Genomic DNA, 25553 nt, shown 5'->3' with positions numbered 1-25553 from the left:
ATCAGGATTGGTTTGGGGCAGAGGAAAACAGAAACAACCTATTGAGGGAGCTGTCAGGAACACACACTCTCACAATCCTAACAACCTACTGGTTCTTTTCACCCCATATCTTCTCTTTCCATACCCATCATGCCTGCCTCCATTCACCTACAGAGGCCACCATCCAGCTTCTGCTCTTCTTTCCTTGTATAGATTTCTATATTTTTCCACTGGTCTGCTAGAAAAGCATTACCTTCAGATGGGAAAGGGTTACACTGTATTCTGTAATCAGTTTTATTTTTCTAAGCCACTCTCTGACATGACACCAATTTACTGCTCTGCAGAAAACACAGCACTGAGAACTTACTATATGGAAAGAACTCAGCCAGATCAGAATGTTCCTATTCCAGTTCCTTTTAGATCCTCTACAGATTTGTGCTGTCCTTCAGAGTTTGTGCAGGAGAAAGCCTAGATAAGTCTCTCTGCCTCTGGAGTTTAGGGTATAACTGCTTCAAACTGCTATATTGCTGCCCCTGAAACACTGCTGGATATTCTCCATGGCAGGAGAGCTGAGCTGCTCTCTGCAGAACAAAAGAAACAGGACCACACACTGACACTTGGCTTCCTGCAATGCTGCACCCTGCCAGCTCAGCAATTCCCAGCTCCCCCTGTTCCCAGCTGAGACATGGAGATGGCAACAAGACAGAAACGCACACATCAGCACAGCTGTTCTTTCTACAAACATTCATACCTTTCAGGTAGGTGGGAGAGGTGAGTTGGACTGAACAAAGACCTAATCCACCCTGTTTCTCCTTCACCATGGGTGTGCTTAAGAGCTTGTACAGAGACATCTGACAGCAGAGGCACACAGCCCAGCAGAAGTCTCAAACATGGATGTTCTGCAGTTACAGAGCCCATTTTCCTTCAGCATCCTCCCTTCCTTCTAACACAATGTTACGTTACCAACAGCTGTGAACAAAACTCCCGTTCCCCCCAGCAGCCCTGTGTGCACACCAGTAAGGCACCAGCACAGAACTAGAGGCTGACCCCCAAACCTTTCCCTCACAGCACGATGCTCGGGCAGGAGGCCAAGCACTGGCTGGGGAAGGAACATCACGTCTGCAAGGAATCGGGGAGCAGTTTGTGTCTCTCTTGCTCTCTCCTCTGCTGTTTTACAATACACAACCAAAACCTTGATGATCTGAATTCCTTCCCAGGCACTCCAACCCAGCAAAAGGAAACCACAGCTTCCAGAGAGCTTATATTGTTTATTTCAAGACCTGACACTTCCTTCCACTTTCTTTATCCCAAACCTAATGGACACACTAGTATTTAAATGTTACGGATCTAAACAGAAGGTACTAAAATAACCTTATGTTTAGAAAATAGGAAGAATATTTCTTCTTTTCTTCATTTGAAATTATCTTTTTATATGTGGTTTTAATAGAGTGGTTTTATATACTGCACTTCATTTCCTGCTACTGCCATTCCTTTAAACAGAGGCTGGCTCTGATCACTTTGGTGCTATGAAAACAGAGGGGAAAAAAACAAAGCACTTTCATGGGCATAAGTAGATCTATTGAGTGACTGACTCAGATAAATCTTCCCTTAAGAAACTGGGGAAGAAGTTACATAAAGGCTAATGTGTTTAACTACTCCAGTTTCGCTGGCTATCACACATGCACACAGACACACACAAATGAACACTCTCTTCCATCCCCATCCATTTTATGGATCAGTCTTTTACATGATAACTGAGAACACAAACGTTGCTTTCCAGAAGACGTCCATCTGCAGCAGCACAATGAAGTCTAAGCTTTGTAACAGAACACAAAAAACTCCTCTCTGTCAAACCTTAGAGAACTTATCCACAACTCACCCTCAACCCATTACAAAAAGCTTCAGGTACAATCCATGCCCACAGGGAAAGATCCTTTGGTTTCTTTCTCTTGCAAATATGCACTCATTTGATAAGTTCCTGGATGGCAAACATTATATGGAGAGGTTATGGCCCTACCTTCTCCCAGGTACACTGCCCTCAGTTTGATTATTTCCCACAACCTGCTGCATCTTGGATCGTTCGATGTGTTCCACATAGGTCTGGATCATCTGAGAAGAGGAAAAAATACGTGAGGCAAACAGAATAAAACAAAAGACTCCATTGGACTCCATGATCATTATGGGTCCCTTCCAACTTGGGATATTCTGTGATTTCTGTTTTTTGAATATTGTTTTCCAGCATTTACTTCCAATTCCTTAAAATTTCTTTAAAAAAGTGCTCTCTGATGTTCAGACAGAACCTCCCGTGTTCTGGTTTGCACCCTCTGATTCTTGTTTTGGCACTGGGCACCACTGAAAAGAGCATGGCTTCATCCTCCTTGCACCCTCCCTTCAGATAATGTTGATGCTCTCAAGTTTCTGAAGCTCTAGTCACTGTCAGGATGAAAAACCCAGTTCTCTGATGTGGTTTTATGGGTAAGCTAAGAGTTTGTTTATTTGGAAGGAATCAGGCAACAGCTTACCTCTGTGTGACGCTGATGTAAAGCATTATACTCTTTCTTCATTTCTGATTCACGCTCCTCCAGCCGTGAAACTGCCAAGAAAAGATTCCACCCATCAGCTAACATACAGATCTAGACATGCTCCATGCAAGAGAAGCAATGAAACCTGCACTACACTAGTGTGGATATGTCGCACCCTGTAGATTGCTCTGATTTTTATACCAAAGAAAGGGACAGCCACAGATTTCAGGCTTTCCACAAACTACATTAAAACAAACAAGAAAAAACAGCACATGAAGAATATCTGCAAGTATATGCTCATGGAAAGCAAACTACATAATCGTATCTGGTGCACAGCTTTGCTTACTCTGATCTGCATAGTTTTTGGTCTTCAGCTCCAACTGTCGAGTCTGAAATTCAAGGTGTTCCACTTGGATTTGTAGCTCTTTCTTCTGCTGTTCCAGTGCATCTTCAAACTCTATGAACTTCTGTACAGGGAAAAACCAGAGAAGGAAGCAAGGATGAGGAACAGACCTAAACGTATTTGACTTTTCCTCTTCTCTCCTCCTATACTATGTGTGCGTATATATACATATATATATGTACACACACAAAAAAAGCAAGAGATAAGAATTTCTATGTGCTTTAAGTTAAAACAGCATTTACTCAAGCTAGAAATACTTATCTTCTAAAATAAAGTAAAAGATGTACTTTGTGTATCATTAAGATATAATCTGCTGGCCAATGCAAGTTATGTAAACCAACACAGTTCCATCATCTTCAACAACACCTTTATCATGCTAGGCTGAATTTGGATTCCTGTTAGTTTTATGTCAGAAAAGCCAAATTCTGTGTCTACGGTCACGCATTTAGAAGTGCCTACGTCAGAAATCTCCTTCAGACATCAGAAAGTTCCCACTATTAATGATGTTGCATCTAAATTTTGCAGGAAACATACAAGCCTTGTGGAAAACCAACCCACAACCGTCACACCTCACAGTCTCCTTTGCAATCCACTTCCCAGATCTCAGACCAGAGGTTTTTTCAGGCACACATCAGAGAAGGGGTAGAGAGTTACATGGTAAAAACCAGAGCAACTTTGACAGGTGATTCTATAAGGATGGCACATTCAGCTCCAGAGCTGCTAAGAAAAACTTGAGTCTTACTTTTTCAGTTCTGTAAGTTGAGTTATGCCTCAATTGGTGCAGAATGGAAGCAGTGAGTGATGAGACCTCACAGCAAGAAAATCCCGGCCAGTCTTCTCTGGGCATCAGTAAAAAAGAAAAAGTTCTAACCAAGACAGCCACACTGAGCAACAGGCCTAAAGAAGCCATTTCACTTGGTTTGGACTGGTTGAAGCTATGCTAAGAAAAGCAGTATTTCCCTCTGCCCCCTCTCAGGGTTTGCTGGAAGCACTCCATGCTAATGCTCTGTTGACAAACTTCCAATTACAGCCCAGCGCTAAATCCCTCTCCCTTCTCACTTGCTTGGCTTTCACTCTTGTGCAGCTCTCCTGGCACAAGGTGCCCATCTCTTCCCAGCTCCCCACCCAGGCGTGTGCCACCCAGCCAGGCAGGAATTGTGCTTGGAGTAGCAATAAACTTTAACTGACTCTAAGGAAAACATTCACAGAACTCTCAACAGTAAAACAGGAAGCAAAAGAAAGCAGGAGACCAATTTTATTCCCACTATGTAGGTCAACTTTAATAGGATTCCTGGATTTGCTACCGTTGCTTTGGTTTAGTTTAGTGAAACCGATTGGAAGATTAAACATTCCACACTAAGGCTCTTCTTAGTCCTGTCTGTCTTGCAGCCTCAAAGTACTCAAACAAACTGCAAACTAGCAATGAGCCGACCACGTGGAGAAGAAACAGAGACAGCAGCAATAAAAATTAATGCCACTCTAAGTGTTCTCAGGGAAGAAGAGCATCTCAGGTGAGTGCACTGCAGCAATATCCTGCTCCATCTCCTACGGAGATCGAACACCAGCTCTGGGCACAGGGACCCAACGGCTCCTCACTCTGGCTCCAAAACGCTTCTTGGCTGTTCCTCCATCAGAATCTCCCAGCCAGTGTCTCCCCCTGCATCAGAAAGTCAAGACAAGCAAATAAAGTGGGTGCCGTGGGAGTGGCCACCCAGCAAGCATGGGGACATGGAGGCACTGTTCTCTAAGGAACTGAGAGAGACCTGAAATCCAGCTGCCCTGGTCCTTATGGGTGACTTCAACATTGCAGATGTTAACTGACAGTAACACACAGCTATCTATTTTCCACACATATGTTTACAAACTGCACCAGAACAGAAGGAAGGGATGCCATGGAGCCTGGACAGGCTCAAGAAGTGAGGCCTCAGGAACAGGTAATTCAAATGATGTTGAAGGGAAAATCTTCCTTTCTTTTCTACCCCACTACAATGAAATCAATGGGTGAACTGGAAGAACAAAGAGCCCACTCCCACTTGTCCTGGGAGAGCAAAGCCGAGCACAGCATTACTATTTTTTCCAATCCCTTCATACTTGCTTTCAAAGGATAATTTTCCAGCAGTTATAGGAGCCAGATATATTTTAAACAGTTAGTAATGATGGAACATGACGCTGCTGTACACATACAAATTAGTCTTGCTGGAGCCTCTCCCTGGATTTCAAGCAGGATCGCTGGTCTCTAACATCTCAGGATAAGGTTACAACCAGCACCATGGTTCACACGCTCATCGTTAAATGGAAAACAACGAGCACAAAATCATCTTAAGTGAAAGAACGAGTATTCCTCTGCAAAGCAGCGGTACACTGGAGATGGCTGAGCTTCCTGCATTACTGGCTTTCAGAGGAAGAAAATGACTAAAAATAGTAGCATGCGGTCAGAAACCATCATATCATATTAACAATAAATCAGGCAGAGTGAGCTAGATGTGCATATATGCAGAAATCTTATTATAAGGTCTTAATCTGGGCTGGCTGGCAGCACGTATTACATGCTGACGGGAACAGCAGCAGCTCAGCCGTCACCTTACCCTGCGGCTGGGCAGAGAGCAGAGCTGGGATGCACTGCCCGGGAGAACAGGGAGGATGCACAGCTGGATGCACAGCTGGATACACAGCTAGACGCACAGCTGGATGCACAGCTGGACGCACAGCTGGATGCACAGCTGGACGCACAGCTGCCTGTGAGGAGGGGGCTGTCTGCAGGGCAGGAAGGACTCACACCGCATTCCACTCCCCACCTGCAGGAAGGCTGTCAGCCAGGGAGCCAATGCAGGCTGTGCAGCCTCCAACTCACAATTTGGGGCAGTAATTAACTGGCAATTCGGGAAGTTACGTTGACAGTATTCTGTCTTAGGAGGCCAAGACAAAGAAATAGGGCAGAACCCACTGGTGGCAGGACGCAGTACTGCCTGGTGGGCAGATGCTTTGAGCTACACCCCACGCTCAAATCTTTGCTATCCTCCCCAAAGAGAAACACTCCTCTGAAGGAACACCTCCACCTGCACAGGAGCACACAGCCTCAGTGAAATAACATCCCCTTTACAACTGCAGCCCTTAAGGGCTTTTGCTTCTCTTGCTAATTTCAAGGATTCACAAGCACATCTTTTATGTGTTAGCTACTTTATAGTTGTAGATTGGTCTTCAAATGCTTCTGTGAAATCAAATGCTGTTATTTTGGCATATATCAATAAAACCATCTCCTGGATTCCTATTCCAAGGGATCTGAGCCTTTTTTTGAAGAATGAGATGCTCTGCCCTTTAAATGCTCTCCATGAAGCAGGCCTGGTGCTATGGCAGAGCCAGGGCAGGCAGATGGGCTCTTCCCAGCCCTGACACAGCTCTGCCCCCGCACACCATGGATCACTGTAGAGGAGCACAAAGGGAGCACGGGCAGCTAACAGAGCTCTTCAAGGCAGCCTTGTGGTAAGTGGGGCTGACAGGGCAGGAGGTGCTACTCGAGTGCAGCAGATGAGATCAGACTGGGAGATGCCACTCATGAAGAGAATCAAAACATCACACAGGAGGAACGAAGCGATGCTGATGGTCAGAGAGGAGCTGGGACTGGGCAAGGGCATGCAAACATCGTGACTGCAATGAGAAGACTTGAGAGAAGGGAGCTGAGCACAAAGCAAAGATGAGCCCCAGGTCAGCTGCAACACAGTGTGAGGAGACAGACAGACGTGCTGCCATCTCCAGCCAACAGGATGTCACACAGGTGAACACGCAGGGTGATCACACCAGATAAATCCTACCATTGTCATTTTGAACAGTGCAACACTCCAATTCATGCTAAAGCCTTCCAGGAAAGCCACCTGCTATTGCAGCCCCACACGCCCAGGGATCAAACCAGGCACAGCCAAGTGTCACCCAAACCAGCTGCACACAGATCCCTCCATGGGGCACTCCAACCTGACCCTCCTCCAGCAGGCAGCGAGCAGAGCTCGGCTCGTGCCACCAACACAATGGAGACCAAAGGCAGGACTGGTTTCTATTAATACTTCAAAGGCACAGATATCTCATGGAGGCAGAAGTTACTTGGAGTAAAAGTCAATGCTGGCACAAGAACAAACCAGTAAAAACAGGCTGCAAGTTAAAAAAAAAAAGAAAGTGGAATTCAGGAGGAGGTCACTTTTAGAAGAGCAGACGCAAGAGGTTTAAGTAATGGCTTTAAGACAAAGCCTGATACATTTATGAAGCAGCTTCTGTAATGCAACTGCCTGCAGTGCTGAGGAATGGGCTGCTGAGTCAGCAGGTCCCTCCCAGTTCTGTGCTCCTACAAGTGGGTGCCATCGTAACACCCGCTACAGAGCAGGAAGAAAATTCCTATGCAAGGTCCTATGCATAAGCTGCAGATGTCACTAACTAGTGGGAGCTGCTGGCTCCCTGGAGTGTAGGGAGGCCTTGCAGTGAGAGCTTGACGAGTTAGTGGGATGTGCATTAGGCTCCACATGAGGATTAACAAGGGAAGTGCTGTACTCTGCACTGGGACAGGGCAGCCCCAGCTCTGTGCAATGACAGGAGCGGCACAACAGAGGTGCTATAAAGGAAGGGAAGAAGATCGCTCACCTGGAGCAGAAGATCTCGGATTCACATGGGAAAGCTGCACCAAGGGGGGATCTCCAGAAAGAGACCCTTGCCAGCAGCAGTCTGCCCCTAAATGGGCTCTAGGAGAGGTGCAGCCATTACCCTGCGCTCACACAATGCAAAGCAGGTGGAAGAACACGGCAATACTGAAAAGCTGACGCTGTTCCACAGCTTCAGTGTTTTGGAGGTCAAGGAAAAGAAATGTGACATTCTGAGCCCTGCAATCACAGACTGACTGCACTGCTTCATTTCAAGGGACTTCTGACTTCAGTGCTCTTGTCCGGGTGCTTCTGCTGCCCTATTTTAGAGCAAGTGGAAAATATTGAGTCACTCTGCAGTCAAAGTGTCCAGAAAAGCTTCGCTTTTGGCTGAGAGTATTTTGAAAGATACTGAATGCAACCATCCTGGGGAAATGAGTGGCAGAACATGGAGACAGAAACCTCTGCTTCAGAGGAAGGGAAATGAAGGCTGTGCAAGCTGCCCCAATGGAGCAGGACATGGCTGGGTGCACGCTTATGTAAAACAAGATCTGGTGGTTCTGCAGTAGCGGGAACAGGAGGATACGACACAACTTTTATGCCAGAGAATAACATCCACTGCTGGTTTCAGTTCACTTAACATCAATAAACTAATGATGTAATCAGACGCCCATGACATGATATTGCAATACAGGAACAAATTACTTTGTGATCACCGACTCCCAGCTCCCCAGCATTGCTGCAGCTGTTGAAATGATCATTGATACACGCAAAGAACTCAACAGCAAGGGATTGAACATCGCTCCTGGAGGTGGAACCCCCACTGAAGGTGGGGCTGGAAGCTGCAGACCCAGGACAGGCAAAGCACACAGCGCCGAGTGCTGCTCAGGGACGGAGATGGGCTTCCCCTGCTACAGAAGTGCAAGGCGTGCTCTGGTCGGGGGTGCATTTCTCTGCTTACAATGAGCTGATGAACAGCAGAATTCTCTGTAGCATAAGAGATTTTCACTTCCATAACACGTAATCCACTGCACAGGAAGAGGCACACAGGAAACTGCTGCAGGTAATGGTGTGCTTTGGTCACACACAAAGGGAATGACAGCTGTATCTCACACACGTGAGCTGATAGCAGAGGCTACACAGGGGGCAAAACCCATTTGTTCTCATAGAAGCACATTATCTATTCCTTTCTGCTAACAAGGCCCTATGCAGATACTTTTTTGCCCATTCAGCTCAGATGCGCCTGAGGATGACAGAGTGCTTTTACATCTGCCAACAGCACCGTGCTGTGGGTCCGAGCGTCCCTGCAGGACGTAAATGTTGTCACCACATCTGCTTCCAGGAGCAGGCACAGCAGGAAGCAGCACCCCCTGTACCTGGTAAACTGAGAGCAGAAAGATACGAGTCCAAAGATGCAGGATCCATCCATGGGGCTGTTCCACCCTACGCCCCGAGCCCCACTCCTCCCCAGCAGCAGCACATTTCCAAGTATTTAATTCTCAGAAGCTACAAAATACCGGCTTGTGGAATGAAGTCCCACACTTGGAATTGCTTTTCAATCCCTCCCTGCCTTCATATGAATTTGAAAAGATCAGCTGTAAGTTTTATTAACACATACTTAAAACTTAAGGCTACAACCCAAATTGACCAGCATTAGTACAGGGCGATAAATGTCCTGGGCTCACGTCCTCACCATACAGCACCCAGAGCATCTCCATTGAAATACTGCACGGCGCTTTACTCTGGAGTCATGAAGGGATTTCATTTACCACATCTAAGCAAATCAAAACCCGACTCTGAGCAAGACTCCTGGGACGGAAAAAACCCTCTACTCTCCCAGTGTTAAAACACAGCCAATACAGACGCATACATTCCTTTCCCAGCAGCTTTGCAAAGACATGCTGATGACACGGCAGCATTACACTTCTAGCGGTACCAATGTGTCCGGCACGTCGCAGACCGGCCCTGCTGGAGGCTGGAGACGCCCGGCTGCGCCTATGGCCAGAAAGATGCCGGTGGTGTCGGCAGACTCGAGCGCTCAGTGCGGAGCAGCGCGCTCAGCTCGGCTCCTTTGTCCCCGCATGAGGCGCTGTGCCCCGATGCCGCCTGCTCCCAGCACCTGCCGCAGCCCTGGGGATCCGGGACCCGCAGCGCCCGGGGAAAGGCCGCTGAGATCAGACAGGGAATCATCTCCAGGGCAGGGGAAGTACAGGGAAGACATCAACCATCTGAGGGCCGTGTTTAAACCTGAAACCGGCAGGAATCCTCCAGTCATCCCCGTGCAGCCGGTGTTAGAGCTCGGGGCAGCGCAGCAACGCGGAGCCATTCCCAGCTATTCCCAGCCATTCCCAGCTATTCCCAGCCATTCCCCTTCCCCTCCGCACGGGCTGCACGGAGCGGATGGAGCGGGGCCGGGAGCGCGGCCTGCGATGCGGGTACCGCCGCAGCACATCACATCACATCGTATCACATCATCACATCGCATCGCATCATATCATCGCATCACATCGCATCACATCCCCGGCCCTTGGCGCCGCGCACAAGATGGATGCCGGGCCCCGTTGGCGCTGGGCCGCTCTCACTCACCTCCTCGGCCTGTTTGCGCAGCACCTTCTCCCACTCGTACTGTGTGAGCAGCTGCTCATTGTCCTCCTGCAGCAGCTCCAGCTCCACCTCGTGCTCCTGGTTATCGGTCAGCACCGAGTCCAGGTTCTCCAGCACCGTCACCACCAGCGGCATCAGCTCCTTCACCACCTCCTCGTTGTAGCAGTGGATGAGCCGCTCGAACTCGCGGTAGATGCTGTTGGCCAGGCCCGACACCCGCTCCGACATCACCGACCCCGAGCAATAGTCGTTGCCCGGGTACCCCCCCACGCCGCCATCATCCAGCTGGATCTCCAGCATCGTGCCAGCCCCACAGCGATGCGCTGCACCCCGCGTCGATCCGCTCCGTTCCGTTCTGATCCGCTCCGTTCCAATCCGCCGCTGCCGAGACCCACCGCGCTCCGCCCGCCAACGGGACCCAATGAGCTGCGCGGCGCCGCCCCGACACCGAGACGCGGCGCTGAGCGGACGAAGCTGCAGCCGGGCGGGGCAGGGCGGAGCTGCGGCATCCCCGTGTGTGCCGCGCGGGCCGCGCTGCCGCCGTGTGCATGTATGGAGCCGCCAAGGGGCGGGGAGGGGGGGGAGTCACAGAACGATGCGGGGCCGGAACGAGCCGAGCTGGAGAGCGGCAGGGGAACACCGGGAACACACAACATAACACAACACAACAACACAACACAACAGCACAACACAGCCCGACCCCCGGCCCCGCACGCACCACCCGATCCCGGCGGCGGGGAGCCGAGTCCCGTGAGCTCCGGCAGCGCGGGCCGATATAGGAGCGATATTTCTGGATGGGAGGAGTCAGGAGCTATAAGCTCATTTTGCAGCTCAATTAGTGATGCCCCAAACGCCTCCAGACCTGAACGTCTCTGCCCAGAGCCTGTGAAAACCAGGGCACTCCTGTGCGCCTGCATGTAACAGTAGTTTCAATGTAGGTAATGATCCTTCAAGGTGAAGTGCCTGCGGGTTCTGCAGCAAAAGGGTTTGATGGCCCCATTGAGGCGGGGATGGATCCAGAGAGAAAAACAGGGAAAACTGGCTGCCTGCCGTCCCCTTGGTCACCCCCATAGGACCCCACTGAGCTCCAGGCCCTTCTCAGCTCCATTGCTCCTCTCTGGACACACTCCAGGGTCTCAGAGTCCCTAATGCTCCGAAAAAACAATAAAGGAAGTTGTCCAAGGAGAGGTGAAAAGAACCTCATCGCTTATTCACTGCAGGGAAACATCTTCAGTTTGGGGGGTAAACGGAAGAGAAACGGCTGCATAAAATGACAGCTTACAGACAGGAGGAGGCTGTCAGGTGTCACGGTGTTATTAAAGGCCACAAGAGCACGAAGGGAAGGAGTGCAAGAGTGGGATTAGGGCAGGGGAGCTCCTGAGGGCTGCCAGCAGATCTGCAGCCTGCGTTCGATCTGTGTGAAACCCACATGGCACAGTTTGACTTCAGCACATTGGCACATCCTGAGCACAATGGAGTTATTGGTGCAAGGGCAGTGCCTGGGGGATCCCAGCTATTCTGTGCTGTGTAACAGCAGCAGAAAACAGCTGCAGAGAAACCTCAGAGTGCTCTGTGAGATCTCAGCTGCAGCTTATCTTGGGCTGTGGAGTCTGAGCACAGGGACAGCAGAAATCCATCTCCTGTCCTGCACTGAGCTGGGCCCAGCAGGGCAGGCAAACCAGGGCCTGATCTTTGGGAAGGCTCCTGACGTGGATGTGAGTTAGAGCTCAAAGATGAGTGTGATTCCACAATCATTATTGTCATCCTACAGACTCCACGTTACACAAAGCGGAAGGCACTTAAACCTGCCCTAAAAGCATCATTGCAGTGGGAATATCACATCTCACCCATGATTCACGGCCTTAAGCCCTGCAAACACTCCATTCTATGTGATGTCATTATACCTACCTATATTGCTAGCATGCTGTAGATTCGGTGCACGGCGACTTTAAAAAGACACATTTAAGGCTTGTCTCACAGAAAGGAAGAAGTGACCATGAAATATTATTATTTCATCTGAGATGTACTTAGTTATGGAATGGAGCACTGATGAATCACGAGGCAGCTCTGCTCCGAGCATCGTGCAGAGGAGCTCATGGGCTTCTCTGGGACTGCAAACCTCCCTCTGAGGAATCTTAACTGCAAGAAACCTGGCCTGAAGGTTTGGTCCCCATTCCCAGTGTTGTGACAAGAGTCACCTCAGTTCTCTGTTACTTTACTTCAGATAACCCCACTGGGTGACCCTTGTGTTGGTCTCTTACAATTGGATCTAGGAGGTGCTGGCTGCCTGTGTTTATGATGAAAGAGCAGCAGTGATGTGGGTCTGTGTGAGGTCACAGTCATTGCTGGGTTGGGAGGGTTTGGCCCCCAGCTGTCGAGCAGAGCTGGTGCTCTGGTGAGCGTGCTGCACACAGACACTGAGCTGTGAGCGTTCCTTGTTGGAGATCATCCTTTGCGAGCCCACTGCAGGCACCGCTGCGGCGTGTGTGTGAGCTGGGCACAGCCCGGACTGACCAGGCCAATAAGGTGAGCTGGGTTTGGTGCTGGGCGGCTGCTGGAAGGAGTCTGAGCAGAACAGCTGGGCTGGGGAGGAGCTCCCAGCTCAATGGAGGCCCTTCCGAGTGGCTGTTTGCAGGGTGTCACGGTTTGAACTAAAAATCCACCTGCGCCCGTGACAGGGGCCGTGGGCCCCGGAGGGGCCCTAGGCCGAAAGGAAAAAAATTAATTAGGAAAAGAAAACAGCGGCAACGATCTAAGGAGGCACACTTATTTACTAAATACTATATCGAAATACAGGATAACACAATATAATACAATATAATTGAAAATTGAGCTAACGAATCAAGCAAAATAGGAGAGAGAATGAGTCCCGTAACCGAGAGGCCTACTGTAAATCTAGGCGAACGGCTGAAGGCTCCCACACACTCCCCTGAACGCCAGAACTCGAAAGACGTCAGTCTGTTCTGCGACAGAGTTAATATAGAGTCCAGGTCCCGTGACCTATCGCGTTGTTCCCTGGGAGATGTAGTCTTCTTCTGTAAGTTGCAGATTCAGTAAAATTATTCATGCTTTATATGATGTTATGATGTGGAATACTGATAGCAAAAAATACAAAATTATTAAACCATGACATTCCACCCCTTATTCTACATCATTACATTATGTTTATACATACATACACACTCATATGTATAATTGTGAATAATCAGCAACCTTATTTTTCTCAACAATTTATATTTATTCCATACAAATCCCTAAGTTGAGAACAAAACTCTATAACCTAACCTACTATTTATTAATTTTGAGAAAATGGCAAAACTGCCAGAAAAAGGAAAACGTCAGCGGTAGAGGGGAAAGGCAGCGCTAGTAGGGCGTCCCCCACATCAAGGTGCACTCATCCTTTCCCAGCCACCACAGCAGATTTCCTTTTGACTTATATTTCTTTCCATGTGTGCTCTACACATGCATGGCCAGTGCAGGATATAGAGTCCAGATGGAAAACTTGCTTACAGAATGCCTAATTAAGGTATATAGAGAAAAAGTGTTTCCTTAACATTAATCCACTCTATCTTAAGTCCTATACCTAATTGAACTATTCTGTACCTAATTGAAATATTTTCTGAGACTCTACCTATATATTTACAGGAAAATCATTGGCTGCACTCCCCCAACATCAAATTCCCTTGTGGTACACATTGAACATTCCCATTTTTGTCCATCACCCACCATGTGCACCCAGGTCCCTGGGCAAAGACAGTACCCCGGAGAGGTTTGCCCTTTCCAGACGCTGGAAGGACCCAAACCGTCTTTCCCAACACGCTCTTTATGTGTACTACAGGAACCTTATCTCCCTCCACGGTACGTAGGGAGCTGGATTGGTTAGGACCATTACGATTACTAGATCCTCGAGTGTTGACCAACCAGGTGGCTTCTGCTAAATGGTTCTCCCAGTTTTTATACGTTCCGCCACCCATTGCTTTCAACATAGTTTTCAACAACCCATTGAATCGTTCAATCTTACCAGAAGCTGGTGCATGATAGGGAATATGGTAAATCCACTCAATGCCATGATTTTTGGCCCAAGTGGTTACAAGGGAATTTTTAAAATGGGTCCCATTATCTGATTCAATTCTTTCTGGAGTGCCATGCCGCCACAGGATTTGCTTTTCCAACCCTAATATGGTGTTTCGGGCAGTAGCATGGGGTACTGCGTATGTTTCGAGCCACCCAGTGGTCGCCTCCACCATGGTGAGTACATAACGCTTACCATTGCGAGATCGTGGCAAGGTGATATAATCAACCTGCCATGCCTCTCCATATTTATACTTTTGCCATCGCCCTTCCCCCCAAAGAGGTTTCATCCTCTTGGCTTGTTTAATTATGGCGCATGTTTCACAATCATGAATAACTTGAGCAATAGCGTCCATAGTTAAGTCCACCCCTCGGTCTCTGGCCCACTTATATGTTGCATCCCTTCCTTGATGACCTGAAGTCTCATGGGCCCACCGAGCTAGGAATAATTCACCCTTGTTCTGCCAGTCCAAGTCTATTTGAGCCACCTCAATTTTGGCAGCTCGATCAACCTGATGGTTATTTTTATGTTCTTCAGTAGCCTTACTTTTAGGCACATGAGCATCTACATGGCGCACCTTTACAACAATGTTCCTTATTCGGGCAGCAATGTCTTTCCACAGTTCAGCAGCCCAAACAGGTTTACCCTTTCGTTGCCAATTATCATCCTCCCACTGTTGCAACCACCCCCATAAGGCATTTGCCACCATCCATGAATCAGTATAAAGATGAAGCATTGGCCACCTCTCCCGTTCAGCCACATCTAAAGCCAGCTGAACAGCCTTTACCTCTGCAAATTGACTTGATTCTCCTTTACCTTCAGTGGCCTCTGCAACCTGTCGTGTGGGGCTCCATACAGCAGCTTTCCATCTGCGATGCTTCCCTACAATACGACATGATCCGTCTGTGAATAGGGCAAATTTCTTTTCGTTTTCTGGTAGCTCATTGTATGGTGGTGCCTCTTTAGCACGTGATACCTCTTCTGTAGGTGGTGTTTTTTTTTTTTACTCTCAGGCCAGTCCATGATCACTTCTAGAATTCCAGGACGGCTGAGTTTTCCCATTCGAGCTCGCTGAGTAATTAATGAAATCCACTTACTCCAAGTGGCATCAGTAGCATGATGGGTGGAGGGAACCTGTCCTTTAAACATCCAGTTAATTACTGGCAAGCGAGGTGCTAGAAGAAGCTGAACCTCTGTCCCAACTACTTCAGAAGCAGCCCGAACCCCCTCATACACGGCTAAGATCTCCTTCTCAGTCGGAGTGTAGCGCTCCTCAGACCCTTTATATGCTCGACTCCAAAATCCTAGGGGTCGGCCTCGGGTCTCTCCTGAGGCTCTTTGCCACAAACTCCAGGTGGGACCTTTCTCTCCAGCAGCAGTGTAGAGGATGTTCTTCACATCCTGTCCCGTCCGTACTGGCCCCAAGGCCACGGCACGGGCTATTTCTTGTTTTATCTGCTCAAAAGCCTGCTGCTGCTCAGGACCCCATGAGAAATTATTCTTCTTCCGTGTTACCTGATAGAGAGGGCTCACTATGTGGCTGTAGTTTGGGACATGCATTCTCCAAAAGCCCACTACTCCCAGAAAAGATTGGGTCTCTGTTTTATTTGTGGGCGGAGACATAGCAGTGATTTTGTCAATCACATCTGCTGGGATGTGACGACGTCCATCTTGCCATTTTATACCTAAGAACTGGATTTCCTGGGCAGGCCCCTTCACCTTGCTGCGCTTAATGGCAAAACCAGCTTTCAAAAGAATTTGGATTATCTGTTTCCCTTTCTTGGAAACCTCTGCTGCTGTATGGCCCCACACTACAATGTCATCAATATACTGCAAGTGTTCAGGAGCATTACCCTGTTCCAAAACAGCTTGGATCAATCCATGGCAAATTGTTGGGCTGTGCTTCCACCCCTGGGGTAAACGGTTCCAGGTATACTGAATACCTCTCCAGGTAAAAGCAAACTGTGGCCTACATTTTGCAGCCAATGGGATGGAAAAGAAGGCATTAGCAATATCAATGGTGGCATACCACCTAGCTTCTTTTGACTCCAATTCATACTGGAGTTCTAGCATGTCTGGTACAGCAGCACTTAATGGAGGTGTGACTTCATTCAGGCCACGGTAATCTACCGTCAGCCTCCATTCCCCACTGGTTTTACGCACTGGCCATATGGGGCTGTTAAAAGGCGAGTGCGTTTTGCTAATCACTCCCTGATTTTCTAATTGGCGAATCAGCTTGTGAATGGGGAGCAATGAGTCCCTATTGGTGCGGTACTGCCGTCTGTGAACCACTTTGGTGGCAATTGGTACCTCTTGGTCTTTTACCTGGAGCAACCCCACAGCAGAAGGATCATCTGACAGACCAGGTAAAGTTGACAGCTGCTTAACACCATTTGTGTTTACAGCAGCTATCCCAAAGGCCCATCGATACCCCTTGGGATCCTTGAAATATCCCATCCTAAGGTAATCGATTCCCAGTATACATGGAGCCTCTGGACCAGTCACAATAGGGTGCCTTCGCCAGTTTTTACCAGTGAGGCTTATTTCGGCCTCCAACATAGTCAATTCTTGGGAACCCCCAGTCACTCCATGGATATATATTGGTTGTGTCCCTTGGTGACTTGAGGGCATTAGGGTGCATTGTGCACCAGTGTCCACCAAGGCTTTATATTTCTGTGGTTGAGATGTGCCAGGCCACTTAATCCACACAGTCCAGTATACTCTGTTGTCCCTTTCCCCCCCCTGGCTGGGGGCAGGGCCCCTCTATTGTTTACCTCGTTGACTTGCAGCAACTGGAACTCTCTCCTTCTTGGAAGAGTTCACCTTGGTAGTTGTTTCACCTTGTAATTCTTTCACTCGTGCCTGAAGTGCAGAAGTGGATGAATTACACCACTTCTTCATGTCCTCCCCATGACTACAGAGGAAAAGCAACAAGGCGAGACGTGTAGTCTCATTGTTGATTCGAGGTGACTTATCATCGTCATTTGCTTGAATACGAGGACGTCTCTTTTTAATGGTTGAGATTTTCGATGATACAGGTCGAGAGGAACTCATGTTGTTTAGCTTCCTCAATAGGCGATTGTGGAAATCCTGGTTTCCATCATCTTGTACCACCGTGGATTCATCTACATCAGGCACATTAGCCAATTTGTCAATAATATCATTTTGTGTTCCCTCCACTTCGTTTAACCTTTCCACAATTTTGACAATGGCTGAAGTATACAGATTAACTTCTGTGGCGCTTATAAATAATTCAAGTTCCTGAAGTTTGCCAATTAGTTCATTCACAAAGGGTTTCCTGTCCCCTTTGCCATATACTAATGCAAGTGCACTGGCATGCTTTTCTGGAGCTGCTTTTGTAAAGTCACGCCACATTTGTCGTGGAACGCGGACTGCTTCGGGATCATGTAATTGGTCTGGATCATTACGATTGAACTCGCGGCTGTATAGCATTTCCACCAGAGCATTTTCTCTCAAAAACTGGATACCTTTCTCAATATCAGTCCATTTCTTTCTCTCAGGCTCCAAGTCCCGTTTAAAGGGGAATCTATCTCTTACTGCTATCAACATCCGCTTCCAGAGGGTGTAGGACCGATTTTGGCATGTGCCAATACCTCTGTCCACACGTGGGTCCCTGGAAATGCTACCCAGTTGGCGAGCTTCACTGCCATCGAGCCATGCACTGTTGGCACCATTGTCCCAGCAGCGAAGTAACCAAGTGACCATATTTTCTTTTGGCTGACGTGTGTAATCCTTTCTTAGATCTCGAATTTCACTCAGTTTAAAAGATCGATCAATAATGGTCGTAATACTTTGCTCACCTTTTGCTCTATCAAGAGTCCCAGGTGTTGATGGTGGCAACTGTGTTGATGAGGCTGCCCCATCTACGAGTTTGGACTTGAGAAATTCTCGTAAAGAAAAAGGAGCTTTTGGCTCCTCTTCTGACTCTGACCCTGACCCTGATGCTTGTGTTATTTCCTCCAGGTAACCCTCCTTCTTTTTCCTCTCTCCTAACTTTCTCTGCTCCTCTAACTTCTTCTGCTCCTCTATCATCTTCTGCTCCTCTATCATCTTCTGCTCCTCTATCATCTTCTTATACCCCTCTAACATCCTCTGCTCCTCCAACTTCTTCTGGTCTTCTGACTCCCCCTGCTCCCCTGAGTCTCCTGAGTCCTGCTCTCCTAACTCCCTCCGCTCTTCTAACTCCTTCTGCATTTTCTCTAACTGAGTTGAAACTTTTTTTGTCTTTCGCCCTCTTACAGGGGCAACCAACATTGTATCTGGTGTCCCAGATGGTTGGTCCAATTGGACTACCTGTGCCCCCGGTGGCTGGTCAGATTGGACTACATGTGCCCCCAATGGCTGGCCAAATTGGACTACATGTGCCCCTGGTAGTTGGTTAAATACATTCAACTCACCCTGGAGGGCACATAGCTGGTCTCGGAGAGCGTTCCGCTCAAACTGGACAGCACCAAGCTCAGTCTGGAGGCTGTTGTAGTTGGACTGGAGAGTGTTGTATCCGAACCGGAGGACGTTATGCTCGGCCTGGAGGGCAGTGTGCTCAGTCTGGAGAGTGTTGAGCTCGGTCCAGAGGGCATTGTGCTCAGTCTGAAGAGCGTTATGCTCGGACTGGAGGGCATTATGCTCGGACTGAAGAGTGTTGTGCTCGGTCCGAAGGGCATTGTGCTCAGTCTGAAGAGCGTTATGCTCGGACTGGAGGGCATTATGCACAGACTGAAGAGTATTGTGCTCGGACTGGAGGGTGTCGCAGTTGGATTGGAAGGCATCATGCTTGGCCTGGAGGGTGCCGCACTCAGACTGGACGGCGTCATACTTGGACTGGAGAGTGTTGTGCTCGGTCTGGAGGGCATTGTGCTCGGTCCGGAGGGCATCGCGCTCAGTCTGGAGAGTATTGTGCTCGGACCGGAGGGCGCCGTGCTCGGACTGGAGAGTGTCGTGCTCGGACTGGAGGGCGCCGTGCTCGGACTGGAGAGTGTCGTGCTCGGACCGGAGGGCGCTGTGCTCGGACTGGAGAGTGTTGAGTTGGGATTGCAGGGAGCTTTTCTCATCCCAAAGTTTTTCTGCGTCAGCTCTAAGATTCTCTTTCTCGTACCAGATTGAGTCTCGTTGGTACAGGAGATCTTTTCTCTCAGCCTCAAAAGCTTTTTCTCTCTCTACCTTCTCATCCCAAAGTTTTTCTGCGTCAGCTCTAAGACTCTCTTTCTCGTACCAGATTGAGTCTCGTTGGTACAAGAGATCTTTTCTCTCAGCTTCAAAAGCTTTTTCTCTCTCTACCTTCTCAGTCCAAAGTTTTTCTGCCTCAGCTCTAAGACTCTCCTTCTCGGCCCTGAGACTCTCTCTCTCAGCTTCAAAAACTTCCCTCTCAGGAATGGTATTGACTAAGGCCCGATAAGCATTAGCTAGGCCCAAAATCATTTGTGCCTCCTGAGATCTGCCTGAGCCACAACATTCCTGTCTCAAATATGCAATCAAACTCTCAGGATTCTTCAAGTGTTCAGGAGTGAAGCTCCATAACACTGAAGATGTCTGTCCTTTGAGAATCTCTTCAATTCCCTGCCACTCAGTATTCTCTGGTTCTAGGGAAGACTTCCTCCGGATGTTATAAATCCAGATACTGAGTGAGATTATTACAATAATCAACAGTAAGATCAGGGAGATTAAGAGTGTGGCCCACTGATCATTCAAAAACTGCATAAAGGATTCATAGAAAGAAAGAGGAGCACGCTTAAAAATCACCATTTCTGTATAATTAGTTGCATTAGTTGCTCCCTCTGGAGCTGTATGCAGATACGAAGTGAGCATTGCTAACCATGCTTTCAATCCATTATACAATTGTATAGCTCCATAAGAAAAAGTGGCTAGCTTAAACATGGCCCAATATGTTCGGAGCGTCTCAAAAAAGGAACCAATGGCACACAGTCCCTGGTAAAACAAATTTAGTAGAGAAAACATTTTTTTTTTTTTTTTTCCTCCAATAGAGAGAAAAAAGTAAAAGAAAACAAAGCTCAGCAGTGTTTATAAAATATACCGGAGTATTGGCAGTCCGCCTGGACTTTCAAGGTCAAGCTCGCAGGTGCAGAACCGCAAACACGAGATAGCTCCTTAACAGGGAAAAAAACTCGTAGCTCTGTTAAAAGCTAAAAGAGCAACAGAAGAAAACACAGAAAAACAGCAACTCAAATTGCCCGCATTCTCCACCAAAATCTGTCACGGTTTGAACTAAAAATCCACCTGCGCCCGTGACAGGGGCCGTGGGCCCCGGAGGGGCCCTAGGCCGAAAGGAAAAAAATTAATTAGGAAAAGAAAACAGCGGCAACGATCTAAGGAGGCACACTTATTTACTAAATACTATATCGAAATACAGGATAACACAATATAATACAATATAATTGAAAATTGAGCTAACGAATCAAGCAAAATAGGAGAGAGAATGAGTCCCGTAACCGAGAGGCCTACTGTAAATCTAGGCGAACGGCTGAAGGCTCCCACACACTCCCCTGAACGCCAGAACTCGAAAGACGTCAGTCTGTTCTGCGACAGAGTTAATATAGAGTCCAGGTCCCGTGACCTATCGCGTTGTTCCCTGGGAGATGTAGTCTTCTTCTGTAAGTTGCAGATTCAGTAAAATTATTCATGCTTTATATGATGTTATGATGTGGAATACTGATAGCAAAAAATACAAAATTATTAAACCATGACACAGGGGAAATTGATTCCTTGTGAGATTCTGTCACACATTTTGGTGAGGATGATGAACTGCCATTACTGCCCTGTGTGATGCTGCAGTGCAATGGAAAGCACAGCAGTGATAATGGGGTATCAAAGTCCTGGGCTGCAGCAGGTGAGGATAAGCCCAAGTGCAGCAGCTGTGGGCACAGAAAGGAAGGAAAAAACTGCTGACCATTGGAAGGGCTCAGGCAGGCAGTGATCTCCAGTCAGACACCCTCACTTGCACTGCCAACCCTTCAGTGATGTCTGGGAGGGGTTTGCATGTGCCTGAGCTGCCCTGGGTTGGCCCTGCCATCCCACCAGGTGCTCAATCTCTGCTTCAAGCCGTGACTGAGCATCGCTGCTACAGCCCTGCAGAACTGCTGCTGGTCCCCAGCCTTTGTTTTAGACATTAGAAGGGAAGGAGAGAACAGACTTCATGGAGTGCAACTTGTGCTTTATTGACCCCCGGATCCAGCACATTTTTAACAGAACCCCCTGAAGTCCTGGTGAGATCCAGGTGCTGAGCTGGGCCGTGGGCTGTGCAGTGACATCACAAGCACAGTGAGCTCACAAGCGCTGCCTGGGGCCGCGGCTGCCACCAGTGAGTGCCAGAGCCGTGAGTGCTGCGCAGAGTGTGGACACGCTGTGTCAGCCCTCGTCCCGGCTGGCAGTGACGGTGGTGGTGGCTGCTGGTGCTACCTGCTCTCACTGACGGTGTTGCCCAGCCATTGCACTGGTGTGTTAGCTGGAAGGGAGGAGAACTGCAGCTGTGCCCGGGTAAGCCAGAACTGGAGGTTTCTCAAACGTGTGAGTGGTAGCACTGCATCCACTGCAGCTGCAGCACGGGTAGATGATGGAGTCCTTCTCATGGCAGGAACACAAAATGTATGCTGCAAGGTATATAACTGCTGGTGGGATGGAGAACAGCACTTGCTGGGGAAGTCATGGCACTTAGACACACATTGGTTCCAGAGCTGGCACAGTTCTTGCAACCAGCTGCTTCCAAGGCATTGCCCTCCTCGAGAGCCCAAACTGCATCAAAAGAAAGCTGGGAAAATGCTTATTCCTCATAATTCTTCCCTTGTAGGCACTTCCTGTAGGGTTCCGGTCCGAGAGGACTCTTTGGGGATCCAAGCAGTTCGAGCACAACCGTCTCTTTGCAAGAGCAGGGAATTCCTCTGGAGATAACCCAGACGGGCTCTAAGAATTTCACCATGTCTCAGCAAAGAGGCGACTGCTACTTCTACTTCTACTCCACCTGCACTAAGGTATGGTTGACTTTCTTCTGCCTGGGTTTTCTTCCATTTCCTCATGTTGAAGAGAAAGGGGTGGAGCAGGGGAGACCTGCTGGTGATGTTACCCTCATAGCGCTGCTAACAGCCTGGGTTAATGGCATGGACACGTTTCAGGCTGTGCTCTTATTTTCCTGTGGTTTCCTTGTGCTTGCAGGGAGACAGCTGCCCCTTCCGCCACTGTGAAGCGGCTCTGGGGAGCGAACGAGTCTGCAGACTGTGGATGGAGGGCGGCTGCTCAAATAGAAACTGCAAGTTCCGTCACATGAGGATTGATGTGAGTGTTTGCCTAAAGATGTGCTTTCCAGCTTAGTCTACAACACCACTTTTCATGGCTGTGGTTGGGCTGAATGCACTTCTGCAGGCTGGATATGTTTGCTGTGAAAATCTTACTGGTTTCTGTTTCTAGAGGGGACTGGGAGGAGGTAAAGAAGGCAGAGAATTCAGTGCCTTAGGTATATCACAGCGGGAGATGTTTGCATTAGGAGCCAAAAGCATTTTCTCCCCAGATGCAAAAAGCTCGCATTGCTCAGCCTCCTAAAGCTGCTGGAGCTGGGTGGTAGGAGAGAGTGGCACTGCCCTCCTGCCAGCAGGGCTCGGTTGTGCCCTATCGGGCCTTCTCCGTCCCGGATTTCTCCAGAGCAGTTCGTTCTGGCTGCTTGGAGTAGTGAAAGGAGGGGCAGGAAATGAGGGTACAGAGCTAAGGCTCCACACAATGGTTTCTGATGGCTGTTGGAGCGCGGCATCTCCCTGCAGACCTGATGTGCCTGTTTCCATGGCCCTTCCTTTCCTTCTCTCTGCAGAAGCAGCGCAGTTTGATTCCCTGCTTCTGGGAGAACCAGCCCGGAGGCTGCCAGAAACCACACTGCGCCTTTCGCCACCTGAAGGAACGCGGTGGGAACAGACCGACTGCGCTGCTGAGCCACAGTGAGTGTCCGATGGCGTGAAGCATGAAAGGCTCAATTCTGAATGTCAGTTCTGAGCGGGTGCAGGATGCATGTCACCATTCATTGGGGAGGCAGGGGAGAGTCGTGATAGTGAAATATCCGTCTGTGCTTTGGCTGTCAGAGCAGCGCTGGGCTTTTTCTGGAGTGAGGAAGATGCACTGCAGGTCTGTGCTGACTGCACAGCATTTGGGCAGCGGAAGGCAAATGTAACAAACAGTGCTTGAAAATGTGAAGCTTGTGGTTGACTGTGCTCAAACCTGCCCCCAAAGAGACGCTCATCAATCATTCCTTGTTTCTTTTCTGCCAGAAGTTGACACCATTGGCCTTCCTCCAAAGAGAGGCCTTGCAAAAAGTCTGGGGAACCAGACAGAGGTTGACAAGGCACCAGAGAGAGGTACAGATACTCAACAGGCTCCTGGGTTTGATGCACTGTTTTTCTACTGAGATCTGACTGTTCTTTCCTGGGACTCTTCTCTGCAGTTGACATCCCAGTTTCCTCCCATGGCCCAGCTGGACTAAAACGCAAACGGTCGGAGGAGGAGAAGGGAAAAGCAGGGGAATCACCCTGCAAGAAAAGAGTTAAAGGTGAGCACGAGGAGCTCGTTACGGTGCCTCAGAAAAGCAGTGCTGTCATTTTGCATTGCTCTCTGTCAGACTTTTCCTTGCCCTGGATTATTACTGAGTGCAGCTATTGGGTTTCTTTGTTCCTTTGTATGCGTTGTTGGTACACAGAGATGACCGTGTGCAAAACATGGCTGAGAATCCCGGACAGGGCAATGCAATTCCACTGGCCAAATGTATTTAACTTTGTGGAAGGGTGGTGGGACTGATAAGAGAACTTGATCTCTCTTGAGGCGCAGCAAGACAGTACCAGCTCTCTCTTCCTTTTACTTTAGGTGGGCGCAGGGTCTCTGTGAGGCCCATTGATTGGAAAAACACCTTCCCCCCAACGCGGAGACAGAAACGAAAAGCAGCAGAAATTCATCCATCTGCTGCTGAGGATGCGGATGAGTCCCCAGCTAAAAAACTACCAATGGTAAGAGCAGTGGCAAAAGCAGTAGTGGATATGAAAGGTTTACATTGCCCTTGAAGAAAAGGAAGAAATTCCAAGTGTTCTACAGCTCTTCTGTTTCCCTTGAAGGCAGCAGATGTCTCACAAGGTACTTGTGGAAACTCTGACCCGTGCTTCATACTCTGTCTTTTTTCTTCCTAGGAGACTCTTGCTTCAGTCCCGCCCGAATACACCGTGCTCAGCACCGAAGTCATAAAGCTTCCAAGCAGGTGATGACCACAACTTGTTCTTCCTTAATGCCCTTTTCCCATCAGACAGAAGTTCTTTCACACTGGGGGAAAATGGGGTGTTTGAGATGTGTCATGGCATAATGCAACAAAGGAAGAGGTCATCTGAGATCATTGAAACTGCTTTGTCAAAACCTCTGCTGAGTTCATGGGGAAGAGTACCTCAGCCAGCAAGCAGGATTTTGCAGAGGATGATTTCTTGACATGTTTACAGACAAAGCAGTGAGGGTGGCAATGTGTTTCTGCTACAAAGCCCAGCCCCTGATTGCCAGACTCAAACTGCTCTACTTGAACAGATGAAAAAGGCACCTGCTGGTTTCCTTAACTCCAAAGGCAGCCGCAGGTTAATCGAATCACCATCCCTATGTGGGTGTGAGGGGCGGGAGGGTCAACTACAGAACTCAGAGCTGAAAGCACATCTCAGAAATGTCACGTAGATTGTTCTTTTCCTTCCCACAAGTCTGGAGCTGCTCCCAGGAAGCCACGCAGACCCCATGGCACAGCCAGAGGAATCCAACACTACATCATGTTCCTCACAAGGGGCAGAAAATTAGCAGCTGAGCTGCACAGGGGCGGGGGAAGCAGCCATCACTGAAGACAACAACCTTGAGGAGCTTCTGATGGAGCTCACAGAAGAACTGGATGGAGAAACTGATGTGACGTTGAGGATGTGGATGAGCTCCTTCTGGACCTGTCCGACATGACGGCTTAACACCATCGCCTGATTGGACAGTTTAAAACAACAACAATTAAAACCAGCCCTGTTCCTTTCCAGCCCTGCTCCTTTTTGTTGTTACTCTGTGGGTATTTCTGAGACTCTGCACAGAGTCTTAAAGCCGAGTCAAAGCAGTGACAATCAGCACTGACTGCATCCTGTTCTGATTTCCTTGTGGCTCTGAGTTCAGGTCCTGCACCCGCCGCCAGCTCTGGGTGCTGCTTCAGCATCGAGGGCACAAAGCTCCTCTGTGGGCACAGAACGGCGTCCATCCAGGGCTGAAACTTCCTCCTTCCTTCACCCTCAGCAAAACTCTGCCTTGGGCCCAATGGGAGCTCTGCTGTTCTGATTCCTTGGGCAACCCTTTGA

General features: G+C 48.7%; 3 protein-coding genes across 3 annotated transcripts; 2 read left to right on the top strand and 1 right to left on the bottom strand.

The window, feature by feature from the left end:
- Window positions 1–1943: 1943 nt before the first annotated feature.
- On the bottom strand, window positions 1944–10427 carry LOC146752991 (C-Jun-amino-terminal kinase-interacting protein 3-like). The gene is made up of 4 exons (XM_085531160.1): window positions 10110–10427; window positions 2848–2968; window positions 2502–2572; window positions 1944–2088 (listed from the first exon to the last, which is right to left on the bottom strand). The coding sequence occupies exons 1-4, from the start codon at window positions 10425–10427 to the stop codon at window positions 1993–1995; spliced, it is 606 nt and encodes a 201-aa protein (XP_085387286.1). The 3' UTR covers window positions 1944–1992.
- A 1683-nt stretch (window positions 10428–12110) lies between these two features.
- LOC146752990 (zinc finger CCCH domain-containing protein 11A-like) lies at window positions 12111–23170 on the top strand. The gene is made up of 4 exons (XM_085531054.1): window positions 12111–12653; window positions 22019–22199; window positions 22381–22500; window positions 23027–23170. Exons 2-4 carry the CDS (start codon window positions 22146–22148, stop codon window positions 23168–23170), a joined length of 318 nt encoding a protein of 105 aa, XP_085387180.1. The 5' UTR covers window positions 12111–12653; window positions 22019–22145.
- A 50-nt stretch (window positions 23171–23220) lies between these two features.
- LOC146752989 (zinc finger CCCH domain-containing protein 11A-like) lies at window positions 23221–25023 on the top strand. Its single transcript, XM_085531053.1, has 6 exons — window positions 23221–23314; window positions 23478–23564; window positions 23651–23755; window positions 24067–24206; window positions 24384–24451; window positions 24930–25023. The coding sequence occupies exons 1-6, from the start codon at window positions 23221–23223 to the stop codon at window positions 25021–25023; spliced, it is 588 nt and encodes a 195-aa protein (XP_085387179.1).
- The last annotated feature ends 530 nt before the right edge of the window (window positions 25024–25553 follow it).

This window comes from Coturnix japonica, unplaced genomic scaffold (genome assembly GCF_054131305.1).
Source record: "Coturnix japonica strain WE unplaced genomic scaffold, WE-NBRP24 Scf040, whole genome shotgun sequence".
In the NCBI taxonomy this organism is placed as follows: domain Eukaryota; kingdom Metazoa; phylum Chordata; class Aves; order Galliformes; family Phasianidae; genus Coturnix; species Coturnix japonica.
This window is presented reverse-complemented; position numbering and strand designations above follow the sequence as displayed.

Coding starts and splice junctions, on each gene's coding strand:
- LOC146752989 (XM_085531053.1), top strand. CDS start 23,221: ATGTCACCATTCATTGGGGAGGCAGGGGAGAGTCGTGATAGTGAAATA. Junction 23,565..23,650: donor TGACAAGGCACCAGAGAGAG/GTACAGATACTC, acceptor TCTTCTCTGCAG/TTGACATCCCAGTTTCCTCC. Junction 24,452..24,929: donor GTCATAAAGCTTCCAAGCAG/GTGATGACCACA, acceptor CCTTCCCACAAG/TCTGGAGCTGCTCCCAGGAA.
- LOC146752991 (XM_085531160.1), bottom strand. CDS start 10,427: ATGCTGGAGATCCAGCTGGATGATGGCGGCGTGGGGGGGTACCCGGGC. Junction 2,969..10,109: donor TGCGCAAACAGGCCGAGGAG/GTGAGTGAGAGC, acceptor TTCCCTGTACAG/AAGTTCATAGAGTTTGAAGA. Junction 2,573..2,847: donor CAAAAACTATGCAGATCAGA/GTAAGCAAAGCT, acceptor TTTTCTTGGCAG/TTTCACGGCTGGAGGAGCGT.
- LOC146752990 (XM_085531054.1), top strand. CDS start 22,146: ATGTCTCAGCAAAGAGGCGACTGCTACTTCTACTTCTACTCCACCTGC. Junction 22,200..22,380: donor TCTACTCCACCTGCACTAAG/GTATGGTTGACT, acceptor TTGTGCTTGCAG/GGAGACAGCTGCCCCTTCCG. Junction 22,501..23,026: donor TCCGTCACATGAGGATTGAT/GTGAGTGTTTGC, acceptor TTCTCTCTGCAG/AAGCAGCGCAGTTTGATTCC.